The 24,220-nt window shown below is 39.3% G+C and overlaps 3 protein-coding genes across 8 annotated transcripts in view; 1 reads left to right on the forward strand and 2 right to left on the reverse strand.

Annotated features, from left to right (window-relative positions):
* Nucleotides 1-1,593: 1,593 nt before the first annotated feature.
* FAIM (Fas apoptotic inhibitory molecule) lies at nucleotides 1,594-9,101 on the reverse strand. Of its 3 annotated transcripts, none has more exons than XM_026076461.1 (5): nucleotides 9,041-9,101; nucleotides 5,747-5,882; nucleotides 5,146-5,374; nucleotides 3,597-3,646; nucleotides 1,594-2,050 (listed from the first exon to the last, which is right to left on the reverse strand). In XM_026076461.1, the coding sequence occupies exons 2-5, from the start codon at nucleotides 5,855-5,857 to the stop codon at nucleotides 1,901-1,903; spliced, it is 540 nt and encodes a 179-aa protein (XP_025932246.1). In that variant the 5' UTR covers nucleotides 5,858-5,882; nucleotides 9,041-9,101; the 3' UTR covers nucleotides 1,594-1,900. The 3 variants fall into 3 exon arrangements, with proteins under 3 accessions (XP_025932246.1, XP_025932247.1, XP_025932248.1); XM_026076462.1 differs by lacking the exon at nucleotides 9,041-9,101 and adding an exon at nucleotides 6,952-7,149; XM_026076463.1 differs by lacking the exon at nucleotides 9,041-9,101 and having other exon boundaries at nucleotides 5,704-5,791.
* Nucleotides 8,964-21,611, forward strand: CEP70 (centrosomal protein 70). Of its 4 annotated transcripts, none has more exons than XM_026076457.1 (16): nucleotides 8,964-8,971; nucleotides 9,531-9,598; nucleotides 10,103-10,208; nucleotides 10,370-10,493; nucleotides 10,840-11,020; nucleotides 11,342-11,511; nucleotides 12,722-12,781; nucleotides 13,593-13,692; nucleotides 14,077-14,165; nucleotides 14,780-14,854; nucleotides 16,053-16,155; nucleotides 16,838-17,008; nucleotides 17,674-17,820; nucleotides 18,351-18,519; nucleotides 19,117-19,412; nucleotides 19,812-19,898. In XM_026076457.1, the coding sequence occupies exons 2-15, from the start codon at nucleotides 9,590-9,592 to the stop codon at nucleotides 19,392-19,394; spliced, it is 1,782 nt and encodes a 593-aa protein (XP_025932242.1). In that variant the 5' UTR covers nucleotides 8,964-8,971; nucleotides 9,531-9,589; the 3' UTR covers nucleotides 19,395-19,412; nucleotides 19,812-19,898. The 4 variants fall into 4 exon arrangements, with proteins under 4 accessions (XP_025932242.1, XP_025932240.1, XP_025932243.1 ...); XM_026076455.1 differs by lacking the exon at nucleotides 8,964-8,971 and adding an exon at nucleotides 9,353-9,421; XM_026076458.1 differs by lacking the exons at nucleotides 8,964-8,971; nucleotides 19,117-19,412 and adding exons at nucleotides 20,900-20,979; nucleotides 21,413-21,611 and having other exon boundaries at nucleotides 9,431-9,598; nucleotides 19,812-19,926.
* Nucleotides 21,612-21,711: 100 nt separating this feature from the next.
* ESYT3 (extended synaptotagmin 3) overlaps nucleotides 21,712-24,220 on the reverse strand; it is a 28,611-nt gene continuing 26,102 nt past the window's right edge. The window contains exons 21-22 of the mRNA XM_026076460.1: nucleotides 23,912-23,961; nucleotides 21,712-22,983 (exon numbers count right to left, since the gene is read on the reverse strand). Coding sequence (XP_025932245.1) covers nucleotides 22,947-22,983; nucleotides 23,912-23,961 — 87 coding nt within the window. The 3' untranslated portion in view covers nucleotides 21,712-22,946. The remainder of the gene's footprint in view (nucleotides 22,984-23,911; nucleotides 23,962-24,220) is intronic.

Here is a 24,220-nt window from a genome sequence, read left to right on the forward strand (position 1 = left end):
ACTTCTCTAGTAACCTGCAGACATGCAATAGAAAAGGGTAAGAACTATTACACTGATTTAGATTTAAACAGGGGTTCAAAGCAGCTCTCGGGTACTTTCAAGATTATCTATAGTAAGCCCTGAAACTTTCTGTGTCTGTCTTTAGCAGGGCTTAAGACAAACACCATTGCCCAAAACTAAAAGCTACCTCCAAGTTTATCCAGTCTGAAGCATTTAAGAACACCAGATATAGCCAACAACTAAATTCCTCAACAGCTTAGAATAACACTGTAGATACAGAAGTAAAAGCTTGTGTATCAATATCAGCTCTGGTTCTAGACTGAAAAGTCACTGTAATTGTCTGGAGAGAGAAAATGAAGGGCTTGCATAAAACTATTAAAAACCAAATAAGACTGTCATATGAAAAGCATTTCAGCTGCATGTGAAGTGCTGTGCTAATGAGAGTAGTCCGAACCCTAAATATAGTCAGGGTTTAATGAAACTTTTCAAGAAGAACCTCTGTTTGTAAGTTCACAACACATTTGTACTGCATCTCCAGCTCCCCAGGTAGGGGGTCAGTGCTAGGAACAGGTCCAAGCCCAAAAAGAAATTCAGTTATAAAAGCATTGTTCAGAAGTGCATGTGGGGTTGCCAGTGGAGAACTCTGAGAACCACTGCAAGACCAACCTTTAAATGAATATATTCATGTTTTGTCTTTTTTTTCCCCCCTCCTTTTAAAGACTGGCTCTGTCTGCACTGTTTCTAAAGGGCAGCTTCTGTAGTATGTGGGCCCAGTGTGCTCTAATGGTCATCTCCATTGCTGCCTCATGGACAATTTGTGACTATCCATTGCACACTGGTGTCAGATGGGCAGAAATCCCTTGTGAGCTTTTAAGAACCATCTGAAATATATACAAGTCTTGGCTCTAACAGAAATCCCAAGGCTGCTTTTAGACAGTACCCTGGAAGCTTGAAAACAATTATTCTATTCCTATTTTAGCTTTTCCATTCAAGCAGTATATTCTTACCATCCATTCCTGTCCTGTTTTTCCCTCACATTTTCTTATTCACACATTACTGCCAAGAAGACATACAGCTGTTGATTTAAGGTTTGTTAAACAGCATTGAATCAGAAGGGGCTCTCATTGCAGCTTGCTTCAAGATATTTTAGTTTTTAGAAGGAGGTTCATGGCAGAAAAGGATTTGGGGGGGTGGAAATAGAATGAAAACTCACTACAGAAAGTTTCTCAGCTACTGCAACAACTTGTAGCAGACATTGATTTTCAGAAAACCTTAGGGAGGTGTCCATTTTTTTTCTGACAAAGTGTAACATCTTTATTCTTACTCTGACTAAGAGTATGTAGAAAGAACAGTTTTCATTGTTCAGTATTATTTTAATACTGTTATACAAGTATTGGAAACAATGCATTTCTGTAATAATCTTTTTATTGACTTGCATGACTATTTTCGTAACTGCATCTGAAAAACATTGGAAGTTAGTGTAATAGAAAAAGAAATAATTACTGAGAAAATGTTAACAGCTTACTCCAGTACCCAGCGTGTGCTTTCTCCTCACTCCACATCTACCCACAGTTTAAAAGAATTTAGTCTTACTGAATATGGATCTTGTATTTTATTATAGCAAAGTTTTTTCTGATACATAATTTCTATTTAAGTCCAGCTGTCCTCCTTGCACTTAGCTATATATATATATTCTCTCTATATATAATAATAAAAAAGGTTATATAGGAGGTTGTATATAATTATTTTCATCTGGTCCTCAAAAAGATGAATATCAGATACAGAAGCTAGAAAATAAAACCAGCACAAAGTAGATGTACTAAGTAGTACATATTAAAATAATTACCACAGTAATTGAAAATTCCTGATCTTAGTTCTACAGCAATCAGTTAACTAGAAGCTACTCCACAGCCTCTGGGATTTCTCTGTCATCCACAATAAGGGTATGAATAATTCCTTCCTTTCGTTTCCCACTACTGACAGCCTTAATGCAACAGTTGTGATCACCAACACTGAAGTGAGTTTCAGTCCCATCTTCTACAAATTCACCCTGGGAGAAAGGAGATAATATAACAGACAAGTGCTGTTTTAGTAAAATAAAATCTCAGTGCAGACTGTTTCTAAGGTCCCAGTCATTTGTAGCTCCATAGCTAGAGCAGCCATACAAGGTACTGGTGACAAAATACAGCACAAATGTTGAACAAGGCCGCAAAGTCTCAGATATTGCTTTGTCAATGCTACCAGTTAGAGATCTGTGTTTTTTAAATGACAATCAAATTTTTTCCTGATCAGGAAGGGAAGAGTTTGAGTTCTTCAAACATGTGAATTAATATAGTTGATTCATATCAGTAAAACAAAAATAGAAGGGCCAATTTTCTTCTGAGATTTGCAATAGAGCTGGTTTTAGCCAACTGAGGTGGCAGTAAAGTGTGAAGGATTTAGCGGTGCCTTCTACAGTAGGATGAATAGACCCGCGAGTTAAGAGTGATAATTATGCATTTTAGATACACAGGTCCTGCATATATGGCTGGATTTTGCCACCCATATCTATTCCATTTTTGTCATCATCACTGGGAGAATGAAAAAACAGTACGTTACTAACATAAGTACAGTTTAACAAACATGTATACTCATAGCTTGCAAGATTGTCCCCCAGTGCAGTTGTTGCAGTGCAGAACTACATTATAGAAAAGGTTGAGAACCATCAAGAGCAGAAGCTCTAATTCACTGTGAGCGGATGTTTGTCCCACTGACTACTGAAACATTTGGTAAATATTTTCATCCTGTTCTCAAGTATAGGAAAACTGTTGATTTTACATTCTGTACTCATATGGGGGACTACTCATGGCAGTAATAATTACAGTGACAATTCTCTGGTAAGAAAGCACATCTTTCAAGGATGTGGAAGCATACATAATAGGCATACTGAAAACCGTTATAAAATAAAAAGACAAATAGATTAAGTCCTTTAGCTGTCAGGCTGTTTTAACAATTAATGCAGAAGTGGCAGAAAGACAAGACAATCTGGCAAGATTCTTAAGCCTGATGTCTTCCTAGATGGGGGGCAGGGAAGCTACTCATTAAAGAACACAGATATTCAACTTCCCATCACCACTAACATGACCAGATTTGGATGAGGTGGCTCTACAGTCTGCATAAAACTTGAGTCCATCCCACTCCTGTGGGAAGTTCTCTCTAAAAACCCTGAACAACTGACCCAGAAGATTTGTTTTGCTTATCTAAAAAGTGTAACCAAAAGCATTGTTCATGCTTATGTAAACTTTTGACATTCTATTAAAGTCAGAACACAAAATACTGTTGGTTATAAAATACAGGGAAGGAAGCTCAGAATGGTTAATAGCATGCTAGCAGTCTACGTACATGTTTGTACCCTGTGGCAGAGTGAGGTAACTTGCTACTCACTGTGGCTTCACTAACATATTAGTAAAATAAGCCACAGTATGTTTGTGTGTGTGTGTGTGTGTGTGTGTGTGTGTATATATTTTGTGTATATATATATATTATGTATAAAATCTCCATAAGCTTTGGTTATATAGCCACAGCCTATAGAAAGGCTTTGGAAAATGATCACATACCGCTGTTTCCATTTTTTTACCGTTGCACCACACATCCATAGTGTCCTTTTCTGTGAAGGAAATGAGAACAAAGAGTAGAAAGAACATGATTTTTTTCCCCTACAGACAAGATTTAGGAAAAGTAAACCAAACCCAACCCCCAAGCCCTGTTCCATTTTACTTCAATTCTCAAAGGAGGTTCTTTCTTAATTATAGCACATGGGCTACATAGGTTGTTCTTAAACTGGAGAAGATGGAAGGCCCTGTCATCAATGGGCAAACAACTTTTGCTATAAACATACATTTTTACCTCTCCCTAGCTCTGGCTGTTAACAGTGGATTGCTCTGAATATTGTCAGAGCTGTTCTGACATCCTCAAACTGAAGAACTTGAGGACAGAAAAAATGAAGTAATCTGTGCCAACATTTAAGGACTATTTATTCAATGAAGTTCTGATTTTAACTTTTCAGGTATGTTTAATTCAAGAGCAGCTTTACTTAATACCTCAAAGTTTCTGAGTTCTTAAAAATCTCCTTGAAAACTCAAGTGCCATCCATACTATAATATGAAGAATCTTAAAATTGTTTTGTTTGAAACAGCATTATTTATTTTTCCCAGCACAACCTTAAGTTCATTAGCTGTAGAATTCACATTACTGACACTGCCCTCCACTGGCAGTGATTAGAGAGCTGAACCCTGCTTATCTTTTAATTAAGTACAGGGAGACTAAAACTCTGTGAGTAAACCAAGCAGGCTCTGTCATATATTAAAATTCCTCCCCATTCCCCCCCACTCCCACCCCCCAACACACAAAGTCTTATTTGATCTTAGGACATTCATTCTGTCCTTAGGTTTAATAAGAAATCGTAGTCCCAGACCTCATCTCTGGATCTAACCTTACAGCAATATGCAAGTGGAAGCTTCCTGCGCTAGATACAACGGACACAAATTTCTCAGTAGCTTCCTTCTACCCATCTGCTTGTAATATATTTGGGAGAGGAGGAAGGAAGAGAAGAAACCTATTGCCTTGCTATTAAGAAAGTGAAAAGATGTCATCTGAAACTTTCAGACTAACTTTTTAGTTAGCAAGTGATGCAGAAAAAAGCATGCTGATTATACTGTCAAGTGATGTACAATAACAGTCAGACTTCTTCAGTTAAGGATTCCTTGACTTTGGTTAATGATTCTTAGCAGGAAAGCCTGGTTAGCAAACTAACACACACAGCAAGTTTGATCACAATACCAGTAACACTTTCAGAGCATGCTTCACCTGAAGAATTGTCTCACTATGGCTGCTCTACAGTTCTATGGATCCAGAAGCCATAACACCTTCTGATCTTTGTCTAGACAATGCTGCTACAAAACAGAAAACTTAACATCAGGCTCACACAGATCTAACCAGACTCTTATTTTTCAGGCTGTCATCTTTGGCATCTAATTCCAGACCACCCAGAATTTTACCCTCCAACACTGCTAGCCACTCAACTATGCCTTCTCTTAACTGCCTGTTATTAAATACACACAAGTTTATTCAAAGGCAACAACATGAAGTCATTCAATATTTACTTACCTAGAACAACTCTACACTCCATGCCATCCAAACTCAGTACCCACGTATTGGTTGTTTTTGACCTGTTCTCCATATACTTCTTGAGGCTTTTCCCATCGATATCCAAAGTATATTCATATGCAAAGCCACTGACTGCATCAATGTTAATAGTGGCTTTTGTTTTAGCTGCTCCAACAGTAAATGTTTCTTTACCCACTAATTTAAACATCCATTCTTTTCTTATTGCTTCCTGTAGAATAAAACAAAGACAACGGGTATTAATTAATCAACCTGAATATGTGTCTCAGTATTGAGAAATTCTGAACTAGAACGTGGGCAACAGCCCAGTACTTAACTATTATTTCAGTATGCACTAATACATAGTATTTTGCATGCACAGAGTGCCTCTGCCCAAGGACTGCAAAGCACTTCCTGAACACGCACTCATACCTTAATTGTAACTGAAAAGAGAATTACGTAGTTTATTAAATTATGTAAAGTTAACCAACTGAACACGCCTCACTTGCATTTATTAGTCTTTTGTTTCTTCTGATGCATTCTGCATGGAAGCACACTTACACAGTCTGTATCATAGTGAATTTTGAGCATATAGTAATTTCACCTTTCCATCAACATAGACAACACGTTTTCCTGAAGTGGTCCCATGTTCAAATTCAATCTTATGAACACCATCACTTAAAGCTACTTCCCAAACGGCCACCAAGTCTGCCATCTTCTCTAAGTGGCTGTACCTGGACCTACAGAAACACCAAAGTAAATTAATTGTTGTTGAGAGAGTTCAAATATTGCTGAATTTAGTTCAAAGCTTTACTACTTCATAGCAAGTCACCTTTTACAAATGAAAAATGAGACTTGAAAGAATAAGTGTAGCCAATTGTTTTTATTTCCTTTAAAAAACATTCAAATATGATGAAATACATCACAAAAAATAAACACAGACAAAGACAAGTAAACAGATTCACTTTGACTAACACCATACAAGAACATATATCCATCTAACCTCTAAAACTTCCGAGGCAGATGACAATGGAGTTAAAAAAACTACACTTAAATTCCAGATGCTTACGGACAGTTCTGTGATTTCTTGGCAGTCACTCATATACAGTATTCTAACTGATCTGTGAAAGTGTTTTAGCCTTTTAAACTTGCAAACTAATTAGGGTGACCAGTTTAGCTATTACAAAAGTTTACTCTTGTTTAAAAAAAATTGTAACATTTTTCATAAATATTGCCTACATCATTCAGAAATGCAACTGTGCATGCGCACACACACATTCCCCTCCCTCCCTTTGGGGGGGGGGGGGGAAGAGATGCTGAGATATCCTTTCCTTTAAATAGTTTTTAAACCTCAAATAAACTCATAAGTGACTGCTGAAACTGTGGATATCTTCTCAAACCTGTTCATACTGCAGTTCTGTTTACCTTAATTCGTCAACAGTAATCTCCTCATGGGATGCCATAGTAACCAAAACAGTTTTTAATCCAATTAGCAGCAAGAAAAAGAGAAAAGCGGAATAGCAATAGAGAAGCGTTGAGAACTAAATTTTCCTAGTTTTCTCCGCTTAAGATTATGGATATTTTTTTAAGTAGTATGGTAAAGTATCATGCATTATCATATATATGATGTAATACAAATGTGATTTTTCCTCTTAGACAAAAAGGCAAATACAAGTTTATTTATAAGTATTATTTTACAAAATTATTATGTGCGATTTATCCTAGCTTTATTAGCACATCATAACTTTGTCACTTATTTGATGAAAAAAATGCTTTGCCTAATTTGTGAGCAAAAGTTTAGAAACAGACCTGACCAAAACAGGAACCAAATCCAGAACTTCACAGCTCAGTCACCAACTGTAACACACCAGAGACCATTGCCACCAGAGGGAAAGTGAGATAGCACACGAAGAGAGAATACCAAATACTGTTTGGGAGAGCAGACAGGATGCAGGAGTCCTTACGGTCCACAGTCACTGTAATATTCAAATCTTCCAATACTGAGAGCAGTGAAAGCCTTGTTCTTGTCTCAGACCTCTAAATGTAAGCACCAGAGCCAGACTCAACAATTTCAACTTAACAGCTTTGCTAAACCACTGTAGTAGTTTCCAACAGTCATGTTAGCAATTTGACCTGGCAATTCAACCATAAAAATCTGTATTTACCGCAAATAAATCACTCTTTCTTACTTAGAAGGTTTTTTGATGGTGCCTGCATTGTTTGTGTGTTCCTACAGCACTTCTGACCTATTTTTAATCTTTATCCTTTCCATTAAACATAATAGTTTGTGTAGGAACTATAGGGAAAAAAAAAAAAATGAAAAAATACACTGTTGATCACACAAGCTATAATGAACCTCCCAGTTGTCGGGGAATCTCTTAAGCCTGTGGAACATAAACGCATAAGAATAGTGTACTATATTTTTCTTCCAAAGCATGTTCTATTGCTCTAATCCAATGTAGTTACCAATAGCTATATTTTAATTCAATGCAAATAACTCACTGTTTTGGTAAAGAAATGGTACTTTTCATTGAAAAATGTATTAAAGTCAAGTCATGAGTTCTAGGATCTCTCTTCAGCGTAACAGTTGAGAATGCATTTAACATTAAACCTCCTTCAGGGTGACTTACTTCTACTCTAAAACATGCTCAAGTGTATTGCTGTATTACTATTATGTTTTTCCTCAGCAATTCTACACATTTCTGTTCATGAGCTAAAAAAAGTTCCAAAGACCGCAAGTTCATTTTTAAGAATACAAGGTTTAATTCTCACATTAGTGAGTTGCCTATATCAACTAATAAATGACAATAAGGGGTCTTTTTGTTGCTTTTGAAGTTTACAGTTTGGTTTCTATAAAGATTCTTATCCTCTGGAGCATCAGGGAAGTTGAAAATTTTTAATATTTCTGCACCTCCCTTCTCCCCCACCTTCAAAAAAAAAAAAAAAAGGACAGGAGAAAGGAAGAGGGAGGAAGAAAGAAGGAAAAAGAAAGAAAGAGACAGGAGAGAAAGAGGACTCTTATGGGCACAGGACAGACCTATGCCTGTCCCTACCATCTTATCAACACAAGCAGCGACCTCAGGTACAAGAAGTAAGTGCCGAAGAGGCAGAACCGGAGCATGTCTCCAGCCTGCTCCCAGACACTGCATCCCCTACTGAAGGGGTGAGAAAATAACACAAACTACACAATCCCCCCCCCCCCATCATCTGGTAATACGCTTGTTGAAGCGAACCTGGGCACAAAACCCAATCTCTAGGTCAGCTCCACGGTATCTAAGGGACGGTCAACACTAGCAGAGCTTAGAGCGAGAGCAGCACACGGGAGAAAACTGACCGACTAGGAAAACACCTGCCGCAGGGCCGGCCCTCAAAAAAAAAGAAAAAAAAAAGTTTTTACTGCCTTGACTCAGGAAAATGAACGCGTGCTAACTGACGACTCTCACAGCGCTGCACTTTCAGTTGGCCAAGCAGGCAGCCCCAAATCAGAGTCACTTCTTCGCGCCTAGGGCAGCGCTTTAAGCAGCAGCAGCAAGACCACCGCGGCGAGCCGCAGCAGAACCCCCCCCCCCAAGCCCTGCCCGGCGGCGGGCAGCGGCGGTGCTGCCGCGGCAACCCGGCTCCGCGCCTCCCGCAGCAGCTGCCGGCCGCTCCCGGGCAGTGCGCGGCACCGCAGCCGCGAGGCCGCTGCAACCGCTTCCCCCCCCCCGCCGCCGCCGCAGGACCAAGCGGTCTCCAAGGCACCGCTCCCTCCGCCCGGCCGCGGCGGGATAAAGACGGTCCCAGCCGCCTCCCCCCGCTGGGCGGGGAGGTGCCCACGACGCCTCCACGGGTGGGTGGGTGAGTGAGTGAGTGAGCGAGCGAGCGAGCGGGCGGGCCCGGGCCCCGGCCCCGCTCCTACCTGCGCGGGGACTCCAGCCGCTGCAGCCGCCGCCGCCGCCGCCGCCTCCCCCCGCGGCTCCCCGCGCATCAAAATGGCGGCGAAGGGAGGGGAGGGCAGATGGCGCGCGCCCCGCCCCGCCCCGCCCCGCCCCGCCCCGCCGGCGGGCCGTTAGCCGCAGCCCGGCCGCGCGAGCCCCAGCCCGAGCGCGAGCCCCGGCGGGCGCCGTGAGGCGGCGCGGGCTCCCCGCCCCCCTTCGCTGCCGGGCGCCCTCCTGCGGCCCCGCGCTGCCGCTGCCCACCGGCGGGGCGCAGCCGCCATCCTGCAGCGCGGCGGGGGGCCGGGCGGGCGCCTGAGGCGGCAGGGCCGCTGCTCTGCCGCGTCGAGGGCGGCGGCGCCTCGGTACGGGCCGTGCGCTCCGCGGCGCCCGCGCCTGCCTGTCGGCCTTCCTCTGCCCCGGCGCCTGATGACTTTGCCCTTCTCTTTCCTTTCTTTCCGTGCTCGTCTCTAGGCAGCTCCAGATCGGGGCCCGGCTGCTCTTTCCGCGGGTGTGAACAGCAATCCCTCACTATGACAGAGGTATAGTAGTGAGCCTGAGCTGTTTGTTCGTCTAGTTGATGCTGCTTTGAGGTTAAATATATATATAAAGAGCTGCCCCCAAGCTGTCATTCAGATCCTCTGAGGCTTCAGGAGGGGACCAGGCCCCACCACCTGGACCGGCTGTCTGGAGTAGCCCTAAAATATTAAAGTTAGATGAGTGCCTTTCACTTTTTTATTTATTCATTTTTTTTTTTAGAAAGATATATATTTTATCATTTGCAAAAGCGTTTCTCTCTAAAAATGCAAAAATACCAATCAGGAAAATGGGATATTCTGTATATTGTTCAGTGTGTTTTTCCTAATGTTTTTGCAGATCATGCTGAGAAGTCTTTTAAGGCCACCTGTAGCAATTGCGGCTTGTTGTGTTGTTTTTTGATTTGGGGGCACTGGATGTCTTCCGCTGTCTACGCAGCTAGAAGACGCAGGAGACCGTAAGCTGGTCTTCAGCGTTCAGGTTCCTGTCTGTTCTTCTCGTTCTCCCAGCTGCAGCAGGAGAAAGCGGAGTGGGAAAACTTAAACAAACTGTTAATGCGGCATGGGTTGAAACCCGTGAGCTTTGCTGCGCCAGGAAACAGCAGAAATGTATCAGGTAAGGACATGCTATTTTTACAAGTTTCTGTATTTGAAAATATAAGCCCCAATTCATAAACCCTCCATAAAGCTGTCGTTTCCAAATGCTAGCAGAGATGCAGTCTTCTCCAGTTGTCAAAAGCCTTACGTTATGACTTTGTTTATTTTAAATATCTCCAGATATGATTGTCTTGGACAATCAGTCTTCTCTGGGGATAAGACTTGCATTAAAAACACTGGTGGAAGACACGGACCGACAGCAGAAAATGATGCACGGGCTTATGGAGGCTAATCGTCAGCTTAGGTGAGACTCAGTGGTAAGACTCAGTACTAATGCAAACTAATGCAAACTAATGCAAAAAATGTATTGTTAGTGTCCATTCTCTGCCAGGTGGAGCTCTTGTCACACATGAGGCCCAAGACTTTTTGTGGGATTTTTGTAAAATGTGACAACGTTGGCCTGGTTCCTTTTGGGCCGTTCCGTCACTTCATCTGCTGCTTCTTCCCATAGCAAAATATTTCCTGTACCTGCTCCCATGGGCCGTTATTGAGTGTTAATATATTAATAAGTCTGTCAGGCCTGTGCCTCCTTCATTGAATTTGTGAAGTAAATTTATTCTAAGTCAGGGATTGATTTTTGTTTTGATCAGAGATGAGGTACGTCAGGAACGAGGTCGGGCATCTCGACAAGAACAGCGGGCCAATGATTTGGAAAACGTGGTGAAGAACATTAAATCCAAAATTTGTCAGCTGGAAGATGAGACGATAGCTAAGGTTTGCCAGCAACAGAATCAAGTCAAAGAACTTCAAAAAGATCAACAGATTTCACAGGTAATTCTGGTAAACCTGTTTGAGGACTCAAACTCTTGATTTTTATTTAAAAGCTCTGAAAATAATGGCACTGGTCAAAATAAATGCAAGTCTTTTGTCTTCGAGTTATTACACTGTTTATAGCTAAGATTTTTTCAACCCATATGGAATTTTCTAACAAATTAGAAAAACATATGTATCCTTCTTCCACTGTCGCTTCAGTATGGCTAGAAAACAACTCCTAAGCTTCCTTGTGAGCACGTGTCTACTTGGGCATGCACAGCATTGTCTCCAGCTTGTTTGTTAGGATAATTTCAGAATGCTCCCGTTACCTGTTCACAGGCAAAATACCAACAGCAACAGGAAAAGCTACAACAACAGGAAGAGACTATTGCCTGTTTGCAGAGGGAGCTGTACAAGGTTGGGATGGAGGAGCAACAGCGTGTCGCCACTCAAAACAAAATGTTTTGCCAGTTTTGCAAAAGAGCTCCCAAGTCTCTTCTAGATCAGCAGTAAGCAATTTTCTTCCACTGTTATACTGATGTATGGCCTGTAACATTAAATGAAGAAACACATTTTAAAATAACTGTTTTTGATATTTTGATTTTTTAAAAAATGGGTAGCTTAGGAGTGCCAGTGGAAATATGAATCCTTGTAGGGTACATTAGTTTGATAAACTTTCTTTGTATACTAAAAGTGAGCTGCTTAAATCCTTGGAGAAAAGTAGAAATTACAGCCACTGTACACTAGGTGTCAGCAGAGAAAAGAGAATGATACCCTGTTTAGTCTGGGACTCCAGCATCTGCTAGGGTGATCTCATTCTGGGATTTTAATTTTTTAAATGTGAGTCTTAAAGAAACAACAAAAATCTTTCAGTTTTGGAAAGCAGTATTTGCAGCTGCTAACTGCAAGCTTACTGTAAAGCTTTGCAGTTACTTCCGTGGAGGTTTTGAAAGTACTCTGCTCTATACCTCTTATGATAAGGTCTCCATACTTCTACTATGAATCAGAGCTTTGCCAATTCTTAGGCCTCAGACACCCCTCACTTAACTGTGTTGGTGTGGCTGGGTCTGCCAAATTTGGCTGATAATGTTAACCCGGAACGAATTTCAAAGAGACTGTGCAGCCTGGCTGTTTCTTACTGTGCCCTCACTAAATGAGAAGAGGAATCACTGAATTTGCTTCCCTGCATTTTCTCACCTATATCTCCAAAACAGAAAATCTCAGAGCGTCCTAAGAGTAAAGGTAGTTTCTTTGCTGTTTAGTTGGGTTTTTTGACTTTATTTTTTGCAACCACATACCTTGAAAACACTTTCAGTTTCTTTCCAGACAGATATTCTTAGGCTATGTGGGATCTGTGCTCTCATAGTTCCCTCAATGGTCTCCGCAGTCCTAGAACTTGGGAGCTGTGCCAGGCTGCCAGCCTTGCTGGGTACCCAGAGCTACGGGTGGGGAGGCTGTCAGGAAGGTTTAGCTTTTGTCTCCTGAATAATTTTGCCACTTTCAGTGTGGTGCAGAATTAATGTCTATGCTTTTCTGCTGTGGAAGGCTGTGACTGTGTTTGTTCAGTGTGAGAGAGAGCTGCTATTTGGTGCAAACACTTGTGAAACACAGTGCAGTTGTGTAAAGCTGTCCTGTGCATATGGGTTGGCTACAGTATCTTTAAGGCATGATTTTTTTGAGGATATTAGAAACTCAGTATACCATTTTTCTTCTCTTCAGGTTTCTTTGTCTAATTGATTATTATGAATCTCAAATTAATCAAATGAAAAAGGAGCTAAGGTAGGTGTAAGCTTTAATTCTAATCTCTAATAATGCCTCATGGTCCTGCTGTTCAAAGTTCTGTGATCTGGTCCCATTCAAATAAGCAGGAACATTGCCATGGATCTCCTGCTGGAAAAATGGGAGTAACAGGCATTTCCTGGAGGTAGTGATAACTGTTTGTGAGTGTTCTTGTATAAAGCCTGTAATGGTAAATGTTGTGTATTCTGTGTTCCAGAAGTCACTAACATGTAAGAAACAGCAAAGAATCGTAATGGTCTTGGAAGTTTGGATTCATCCTGGGAATAGCTGTCAGTCAGCCTAAGCAGCTGCTCAGTCAGGAGGCCAGTACAGCTAGGAAGTTTGGGGTATTTAGATACTTGAGCTATAATATATATATATATATATTTTTTCCCCTCTCCTTTTGCAGTGGTTCACAGGCAGTTATTGTATTGGCTGCGCTCAGCTGACTGATCTCCCTAAACAAAGGAAATACCAGCTTTTGAGCTCTGTCATGGTGCCTACATGGTACAAAGCAACTCAGCAAATACCTGAGAGTCATTCCTGTAATTTGAGATAATTATCTTGAAAACTGAAATGGAACTTGCTTGTACTGGAGTTTCCTTGGAGGAAGAAGTATACTGAATTAGTATATGAAACAGCTTCCCAGAAATAATTGAGAAGAGCAGTGGCTCTTAGGGCAGAATTACAGTTCTGTTTATTTTGCGATTTATAGACACATTGTTATGATACATAATTGGTAATTAAAACAACTTAGTTCTTTGAGGTAAATGAATTACAGTAAGGTGAAACAATTTATTTTTCCCAATAGGCAATACAAAAAAGATGAAGATCATGTACAGAGAGAAGTAAAAAGCAGGGAAGAATTCTTAAATCTAGATGCTTCTCCTAATTATAGAGCACTACTCACGGTATGGTATTGCTAAGAATAAATCAGTGCAGATCTCTAAATGGTAACCCTTGAAAAGCCACACAGAAATATATGTTTTTGATTTTTATCTCCTTGCTCTCATCTTGTCTTCTTAGTTCGTAAGCTTTTCGGGCAGGGTTCACTGTCTTTATCTGTTTATGCAGATTCAGTACTGTGTTGAGAAATTTCTTTGCTGAGGACTGAACACAGGTCTTCTCCTGTGATCTAGTGCAACATGCTCTTGATGGTTACTGTTACCTCATCCATGCTGACTTGGTAAAAAAGCAAACGGGAATCTCTCTTAAAACGTACATATTTCAAAGTGTTCAAATTTGTTGATTATGGAATGAGTGAAATAAAAGAAATAATACAGTCTGTGTTGCAGTCTTTCCAGAATCAACTTGTTGAAACAAAAGCCAGAAATGAGCAGCTTTTGCTTGAAAACACAAATCTCAAGAAAGATTTGGAAATAAGGTGAGACAGCATAAATATCATCCTTTGTAAAGGCACTTCAGTAGACTTTGCTTTCAAAGAAAGAAACCAAAAGCACCAGCAGTTGTAAAAGTGTCGTATGTAATCTGCCTTTAAAAGCAATTAATAGAAATAGGATACAGCAGGAACAATCAACTTTCACTCCCTACACTGTTCATAGTGACTGTTAAGTGGTTATTTTGCTGTGGATTGTCTCTGACAATTGTGTTGATATTTATTTGCACTTTATTTAGCAAAAGCAATAAAAGTGCATGCGGGTAGAGCCTGAGTTCTTCACGAGCTGACTGTCCCAGTATGCTTACAAAAACTCAGTTTTATACCAGTAGCATTACTGCTAAGCATGATTTCCACTTAAAAACTGCTGGATCAGGTATAGATGCAGACCTTTTTAGTAAGAAAACAGCCTGATCCAGCAATTTTTTTTTGATGGTGTTATATATCTGTATTAGAGCTGTTGTCACACAGAAATGCTGCAGAATTTCATCTCCAGAATGATGTTGCAGCACTGGCAAAGCTCTCTACTGTTCTGCTTGAATGAGTTTTATTGATCTTTTCAAATACCTGACATATAATATGGTACTTTCTCTTTCCAACAGACCAACTGCACAGGAATTAAAACTTTACAAGCACCAAGTGAAGAAACTAGAAAAAACTTTAAAGAAAACTATCCAGTAACTATATTTCTTCAGTAACTTTCATGAATCCTCTGAACTTTTAAAAGCAAAGATACTCTGCAACCTATAGAGTGGATAGTGGCTTATAAAGCATGTACCTTATCACCATTCCTTAGAGCCTGGTTCATGGGCAGCAAATGCTACTGTCTCTCCAAAGATACCCTGAGAATCTGAAGCGATGGCATGGTGCCCAAATGGGGGGAGTGCACAGCAGTGTGTCTTTTTTTAATTTGATTTTGTCATTTTGGATTTGATTTGAATGCTATCATAGGCAATATGGATGGGACCAAAATGTGATGTTTGCTACTTCCACAAGCTATAAAGAAAGTTACTGGTTGCATTGTGGATTATGAATGATAGTTATTTCTCTTAGTCATTTATTCTTCACTATTAGAGTTAGCAAAATGTTTCAGCTACTGAGGTTGTATCCATCCTATTCTTAGAAATTTACTTGGTGAGTTTTTTTCTGAAACATTGCTAAGTGCATTAAAGGTGGAAGAGCTCTAATATTGATAGAAGGTATCTTTGTCTGTAATTTGACTTAATCATTTGTGTGTGTATATACTGAATACGAAATATTTTATAGCATAGTACGTATCCTGAAAAAGACATCACTTAAACTTGAAAAATGCTTGATTTTTCATTTTACATCGAGTACATTTGAATGGTCTCTTTTCTCATGTAGTGGATATGATTTAGATGGTAATTTTTAGACCGTCAGTTGTCTCAAATGTGACAAGAAGGGAAGTGAGCTTTATATAGTAAGCTAGGAAAGATGTTCAAGCAGCCGTAGGTAAAGAATGTGAGCACGCAGAGTGTTATAAAAACATCGAAATGTCTGTGTGGTTGACAGCATGAAATTTGACCATTTCAAGTAAAATTCTGGATTTCAACTATTCAACCATCATAGAACCTCCAGTAACTGTACATTTGGTGTTGTCTCTTCTAAATTAACATGCAGTCTGGATTAACGTCAACCTGGAAACTTGAGATACCTTTATGATATTTACATTAAGTATTATATTTTTCAACCAGGTCAGTTTGATGGAATTTTATTGGCAGGCATCATAAAATGGAGATTTTTACTTTGGGGGTGCAAGCATATGTGTTACATACATAGTTCTCTAATGAAGTCGAAAGTAGCAGCTCCTGCTGAGGGTACTTGTGTAACTTCCTCTATGGGTTTTGCATGTAGATCTTCAGGGAGTAGTATTGGAGAAAGAATAAAAGAAAAGAAAGAATCTGAGGGTATCGCAGGAGAAGATCAGTTGCAGGCAGTTTGCCAGCAATACTTACAGGTATGCGGATTTCATCTGTATTGCATGCATCAAGCACTCTCATAATGTAATACAATAAATGAGACTTGTTTCAACTATGTAAACTGAAGCATGCTATTTTGAGTCTAAGGGTTCATATAAAGTCCTCTACACAAAATGTGTCATGTTCTGAATTTGGCAGTGAATATAGGCTTATTCTTAATTGTTTTTAGTGTAAACTACCTTAAAATATAGCAAGGAAGCAGAGACTAGCTTGGCAAACATCAGATCAGTGATTTAGCCGAAAGTCTTCCCAGGACATGGTGCCTGTTCAAGGTCCTGTGCAAAACATATCTTTTTGTTACGGTTTCAAAAATGCCTGAGGAGATAGTGGGTTTTATTTTTCTTCAAATAAAAAAAGCAAATATAGTAAAGATTACCAATATGTTAGCTATGTAAGTAACAATGTTGTGAGGGGATAAATTTTAAATATCCCCGAAGGGAAAGTATATTTGCATTATTTTTATATTTCTTCTAGCTAGTATATTTTTAAATCTTTGAATCTATTACACATTGAATGCATTTGTAAAATTCAACTATAATAACATATTGGAGCTATTTATGATTTAATGTTTAGACTAAATTATGACTGCGGTGATATGTGATTTTTATTAGAAGATGTTCTAGATTTTTGAGGAATAACATGGTTTATTTGGTGTTGAAGGTTTTGTCCAGTATTGATTCTGTTATAAGAAGTCCAAGAGCTGCTCCGCTAATATACAAGCACAGTAAAGGGCCAATCCAAAATTATATTAAAGAGAATGGACAGGAACGTGGATTTGAGCACCTTCTTCCTACTATAGAAATGTGGGCAGATCAGCTAATGGCCATAAAGGTAGTACACATTATTGTACTTTATATTCTTTTCTTTTAATCTGTTGACTACCCTTGTTCCCTCCCTACATATAGTTTGCTTGTGCATGTGTGTGTGTGCGTGTAAGGTTTTGTTTTCTGACTTGGCATTAAATTTTAAAAAGAATTCTGCTATCCATTTGTATACCACTTTAAAACATAGTAAGCGAAAAACGTGCAGTGTGCCTGCAGGCCTCATACATTCCTCTGCGTTTATTGGCTAAGCGGTTTGGTTCGCTGGCTGAGTCCCTAAGAACACATGTAAGCTTTGGAGCCTATGTACTTTACACATTATTGATGATGTATTCTCTCTCTTCCTTTTGTCTTGCCAGAACATTAACTTTTTGATTTAAATGCAAGTAATTTTGTTTAAAAACAAACTCTCTGTGACCAACTTGTCTGATATTTACTGAAGCAATAATATACAAAGTACTTTTGTTTTCAGACCATTACTGCTCTTTTTAAAAAATCAAAGAACGTAAGCAAGGTTTTCTGTTTAAATCCATGACAACTAAAACTCTACTGTCTGCAGTACTGTCTGTATTGTTTTTGCATATGAGAAGCAGAAAATCTGCCTGATTCTATAATAAAAACAACTTCAAGCAACTTTTAACTTTAATAACAGTTGTGTCCCCTCCCTTTTAAAAGGATTTGCATAGGTCCTTGAGAAAGCTGTCTCAGGAATTGGTGCCCTGGCACATTGCAAATCCCCAGGATAACAGAGAATCCATACGAGTTGAAGACCTTCAGTTCATAGTAGATGCAATTTTGGAAGAAATGGAAAATAAGGAGAAGGTAATTCTTACCGGGGTCTATAATCAAAAGTTATTCTGGAATTCTTAAATGCATTGTTCACATGTTGGTTAGATTTGTGCATTTGAAAGCCCTGTGGGGTTGCAGAAATAGCTGCTTGAAGATATTCAATAGTCAAAGACTATTTTAACATGAAAGATAAGTTCACCTTGGTGAAGACTCTGCTTTAATCAAAGTCATTTGACCAACAATGAATTTGCATTGCCCTGCAGTCTCTCAGGTACCATCCTGTTCTGTCTGTTTCTCAGTCAGCATTGAGAATACATAAACATACTTGCCAAGCAACAGAAAAAGCTTTCAAAAGAATATTTTTTGGTTTGCTGGAAATTTGTGTCTGAAAACCCTCTTTAAAATGTATCTTTGGATATAACAATATTTGAAATGTCTTCATTTAATAAGGGAAGTTACACCCGTTTTTCTTTATAGACTAGTTTTAAGAATGTTTCATGGTTTAAAAGAATTTTTGCTTTGTTAAAGCAATAACTTTGACAAATTATTTCTGCTTGCTACAGAGCAGCCAAACACCGTCCTTACAAACACTGCATGCAATCGTCTCTCACTTCCAGAAGTTGTTTGATGTGAGTTCTCTGAATGGTGTTTATCCACGAATGAACGAGGTTTACACAAAACTTGGAGAAATGACCAATGCTATGAGAAATCTCCATGAGCTCCTGGACCTAGGTAAAGACTTACCACCTCGCATGTGTTCAGACCCTTCCCACAGGAATAAGAAGCTAAGTGAAAGGCTGATCTCTATGTAGAAAAAACATTGAGCTGCTGAGAAATGAGTAAAGTAGGTATATTCTTGACTGCAAAGATAAAAATGTTGTTTTCAGTTGGGAGTTTAAATAGGAAAAACATATTATTCATAAGTTGTCTGTTGTGTTTAGCAGTTGCTGAAGAATACCAAGGAGGCAGAAGAAAGGAATAACAGATCATATTGAAATATCTTTTTTTCCACACAGCTTTGTTTCCCAGTTGATGAGTTTATTTGTATTTCCTCTCAACCATTTTTCACTCTCTGCTTCAAAGATAACAAGTTTAAGAAGATACATATACATCTTTTCATTTGGAACAGTTGTTATTTAGATAAATAGCTCAACCGGTGCTGTAGATTTCTCCTCAGTAATTCATTCAAGTGTAAGCACGTCCAGTTCTCAGACACTTTTTATTCTGCTAAACTTTGGAAAAAAGAAGTCAAAAACTAAGTGCCAGTACTCGGAGACCTACTTAGTTACTTCCAGGTACCCATTCTCTTCCAGTTTTGTACTTTTACAGAACAGTGGCTGCTAGTCTTCCCTGAATTCCTGGGTTTAAAGACTTGGCTGCTCCACAGGATTCACAGCCTGAGGGCAAGGCTCCTGGAACGTCAAGGTCTCCTTTTGAGCTTCATTCAAAGAAGGAAGCAGATTTACTGCCTGTTGCCAGTACAGGAGATGAGGGAAGGCTTCATGTCTTCCCAGGAAACACACAGCCAGGGAGATGAGAGGATACTTCCTGTGAGAACGGGCCCTCTGCAATTGATGGAGGAGAGGACAAGGGGCCTGGTCCTTTGATCAGAGTAGCCAAAGCAGGTAAAAATCAATATTGAAGCAGAGTTCTGGCTAGTAACCAAATACTGGTGGAGCAGGTTCCTTGTTGGCCTACACCATACACCAGGCTTATGCTGTGTTACAGGAACTTACTATAGTTTTAGTTGGCTTTTTTCCACTGACATCATAGAATGCACTTTAGTGCCATCTCTGATGTGCAAATACACACCCCTGACAAGCGTTTTAGTCGCTAAGGGATGCACCACTTCTGGTAACATTAGTTTATTTCTGAGCACAAGTACTTCATTTTCCATGAAGGAAGGAACATGTATGCCTAGATATGTGAAAGCTGAATGAAACCTAGGTACCAGCAAGAACTGAGTTATGTCTACAGTACTTTCCTGTTATTAGTCATGAAGTGTTTTGTTTTTTTTTCCACAGACAACTCTGCTCCACCCACTGTGGTAGTGGATACTGTTGGGAAACTGTGTGACATAGTCAATGAAAATGTGACTGAGCAGGTGCAGCAGCTTCTGGGGACCCAAGACATCCACAGGTATTTGGGGCTGTTCCACTGGTGAGAACTCTTTAAACATCAAGTTTAGGAATTGAGAGAACTGGCTAAGGCAAACACTGAAAGTGACTTTAATCATCTGCTACAAAGTTAGAAAGCTGTGACAGTAGAGAAATTACTGTTATCCTATAGGAAACAAATCCTTGAATACTTTCAATTGGATAAAGCTGCTAAGGAGAAAAATTAAGCTCAGAAGGCTCCAAAACCCCTTTTTGGCTTTCCTGGATAGTGTGATAAAATAAGCCTATTAAAGATGTTTTTCATAAGGAGACATAACAAATACTGCATGTGGATGGGAAGGAGAAAGTGTTGCAAGGTTTCAACTGTAATATTAAAAGTCTGTTAGCTGTTGTGAGAACATACGCCTCAAGCTTCCTACAAATATTTTGGGAACTGGACAAATTCTGTTTTCTTCTTCAACAGATGAAAATATATGTATACGCGGTAGCAGGCTGGGAGAGCTTATGTTCAGAATTTGCTATGCAAGAGTACAAAAAATTAGTTGTGGGCAATAAGTCTAACACATGCTGAGTTAACAGTACTATTTCGCTCAACCTTTGTCCACTCCTTTGCAGTTTTAACTAGAGAATAGTTGCTGGTAAAAGATTCCTTGCCATCTGCCTCTGAAGCAGTTGCATCAGCCCCCCCCAAGTAGTGTATTTAGCATACACAGACTAATGATCTAGTCCAAAAATTCCATGACACAAGGTGAGGTAGAGAGGAAGGATGTGTATAGAACAGAAACAGTGAAATTTTCAACAACAGATAATCTTTTGACAATTAACAGTTGTCGGCTGCAGGTTTCACAACTCGAGCATGCGTGTTTGGCATAGCTGGAGTTGCATACTATTTAGTAGTACTGTTTTCAGAAACTTATGACTTAGTATGGCACGACAGCCAAGGAGATGAACTGCCTTTGCATCTTTGATCTGACAGTCTCACTTACACATTTCAGTATAATCAGTAAGCTAGAAGAACATGAACGCTTCTTTCCACCGTTTCAAGCTCTCGTTCAGGATTTGCTCTGTCTTCTAGGTAAGTCATATTTACAACAACATTAGTTACCTTCATGCCACAATTTCCACCTCCTCCTCAAATTTTAAATAGCTAACAAGTGTTTTGTTTACTCCTGATGTGCAAATCTTTATCTAAAACACAAGGAAGATGTGGGGAAAAGTGCTACAAAAAAATTTAGCCTCACTCTTCTATCTTTCCACAGCAAGTGAGCAAAATACAAGTTAAGTTTTCATTGAAAATTGGATTGCATGTGTTCAATCTCATTACTTATCAGATAAGATAGCTTAAGTGCAGATTTTTCTGAAAACACTAATATGTTTGAGGAGACTATTCTCTGTGGTTCTTCTTGCTTACCAGTTGTATTTCTGAACATTTAAGCTAGAATTTTGGTGGAAGTTGAAGACATTCTACATATATATGCTTTACTACTTTGCTTTCCGTTTTGTTTCAGAAATCAGTAACCTGGATGATATTTTACCTACTGTGAAAAATTTGAAATTGGTAGCTAGTTAAGTATTTGTCTTGTCTGTCCTAACAAGAGCTATCTTACCTATGAATGTACCATGCAAACGACACACAGCTACCTCTAGCCTTTGTGACCCTAATGGACAGTTTCAGAATATTTTGACATAAATAAAAGCTTGACTTCACCACTGCATTCTTTTATTTCTCTTAATAATTGTTTCGTGGTCAATTTAAGAAAGACTTCTTATAACCACAGATAACTGGTCTGTTAAGTTCCAGAGAGAGAACTGCTACACCCTGATATCAATCTAGGAAAACAAACCCAACACAAAGCCAGAAAATAGATGTAACCCCTATGCATCTTGAATGATGCAGAGTAAGCATGAGACAAAGGTGCTCTAACAGCCCTAGTCCTAAACACTTTCATCATTTGACAATGTCTTGGTTTTCTGGAGAGTCTATTTCAAAACGCCATTTACATCTTCAAATAACTTTGAGATGGGAGTTAGTGACACTCTTCTCTCCTCAGATATTTACCTGATTTCATGCTTCCCAATTTGGGCTGGAAATTGTTGGTCAGTGAGTATTCTTTCTGGTTTTGGATTAAGACAGACTAGATTAATCTAATCTCATCTGAAAACATCTGAAGCTTGTTTCAGTTGGTAGTTTATGGATTTCTACCTAGAATGGATTTAGTATTCATGGTCTCCTTCTAAAGGTCAGTCTTAGAAAGGCACAGATCAAGTTTCTTAAGCAAGACATTTAAAAGTTTATTGTACAGAAACAGGTACACTGAGCTTCCGAAAATATTCCAGTGTATTTCACTCCAACCTTATTAAGCTTAGTTTACAAAACTCTGCTGTTCCTCAGGCAGAATGCTTTACTATCAATTTTGAAATTTACTGTAACAAAGAACAAAACATGTTAAGGCATCACAAACTAAACCTTAATGACATCCTGGTAAACTAAGCTCTCGGCTTTTTGGAAACTCATTATGTACATACAGGCAGTCACAATCTAAGATACTCGAAGTGGAGTATTAATTTCTTAGTTTCTCAAAACCAGCTGCCATTAAACAGTCTTAAACAGTTTCTTTGAACACTTCTGAAGCCTCATAGGTGAAGGATGTTCTTTAAAAAACTATTATTTCACAGGTACAGTGCTTTCAAATGTTAAAATGACATAAAATCCTGGGAAAGTAAAACTGCCCAAGCAGAGCAATGACATGTAGCTGACTGAATCTAAAATAACTTCAGGTGCAAAACTTGCTTAAGAGAATTTTCATACTTAAGGGTTCTTTGGGGAAAATATGCCAGAAACAGCAAAAGTAAGTGACTTTTGCTATTTAGACTTATTTACTTAAATAAGAACTAATCACTGAGTAGCATCTTTTAAATATACGTGTCCTGAACAGGAGACTGCTCCAAGTTTGCAGTGACTGCTCAAAACGCATTAATTACAAAAGATATGTACATTTGTATAAAGTTTACAAATTAGTAACTTATGCACATGAGAAGAAATCAGCTTTTCTTGCATCTACTTCTTGTCAGCTCATACCTGCAAGACAGATACAGCAAGTAGTTACAACAGTTACAGGCTTTTAATAGTTTTAACTGGCACAGTTGAGGAGGAGACTCGGGCTGCTTTATTGCTTGTGCTTCGTAGGCAGGGAGGCAAGGGAGAGTTCAAAGATGGCCTCAAACTTCAGTTCTTTACCAGGAACTTTGAATGAGTCTTTTTTTCTCCTGCTCTCATGCTTGTTACATGTGCACGTAAGACACAGGCTCAAGTCAGGCCACAGGGAACTGGATTTCCTGTCTTGCTGACCAGTATTACCTTACTGTCCTTGTGGATGGCAGCTACTGGACTACTCGCGCTGCCTTCCTTGGGCTCCTTCATTGACGGAGAAAGAAGAGCTACAGCCATTAACTACAGACTTGGGGGGGTGGGGGGGGGAATCAGGTTCCTAATTTTTGCCTCAGACCAATACTTAAGGTTTTTAAGCCTGAACCACAAAGAACATACAAGCAAAACAGTGAATGGCTTATCATAATAGCTTTTATAAATGCTTTGTAATTATAGTTTTATCATATTTATATACGTTGCTGACCAGAGTATTAATTTAGTTAAGATCTTCCTACACATTACAATTTGTTACAAGTATACTTTAATAAACATGATCCTTTTACTTATATTTCCCAGTGGCTTTTATTGTAACTTAAAATAAAATATGCTAAAGACTAAGAATAATTGCTGTGTAGGTCTCTTATTAAAACTCCATTTCAGAGGGCAGATATTGCACTAGTAACCAGATTAACATAAAAATTTGATAAAACTACCAGATTAGTTCAAGTTAGTCCAGCTTTTGCATACAAAATATTCTCCTTGTTCACCAAATTACACAACCCATTTACCATCACTCCAGCACGAATTCGGAACAAAGCAATTAGCAGGGTTTGAAAGTAAGAAGATGAAACAAACTTACCATTGTGCAAAACCTTTGATTAAGTCTTCCTGAGACAAGTCAATCCGCACCTTTAAAAAGCAAATTTTATTTTATTACATTATTCAACATACAAGTTTATTAGCAAAGTTAGCATCCTCCCAGTCAGCTGCACTTAAATTCTAGGGCTGCAGCTCAGGGTCCAGGGAGATGAGCTTTGTGCATTTCCAAAACGTGGGAATTAGCCAGCCTCAGCACTGAAGCTCAGTTTCTTAATAGCACTACTTGGGAATTTTTCCATCATGGAAGAAATGAGGGAAGTTTACTTTTCACATAATCAAAGTTGTTCAC

This window comes from Apteryx rowi, unplaced genomic scaffold (genome assembly GCF_003343035.1).
Source record: "Apteryx rowi isolate R43461 unplaced genomic scaffold, aptRow1 scaffold_431, whole genome shotgun sequence".
Lineage (NCBI taxonomy): Eukaryota > Metazoa > Chordata > Aves > Apterygiformes > Apterygidae > Apteryx > Apteryx rowi.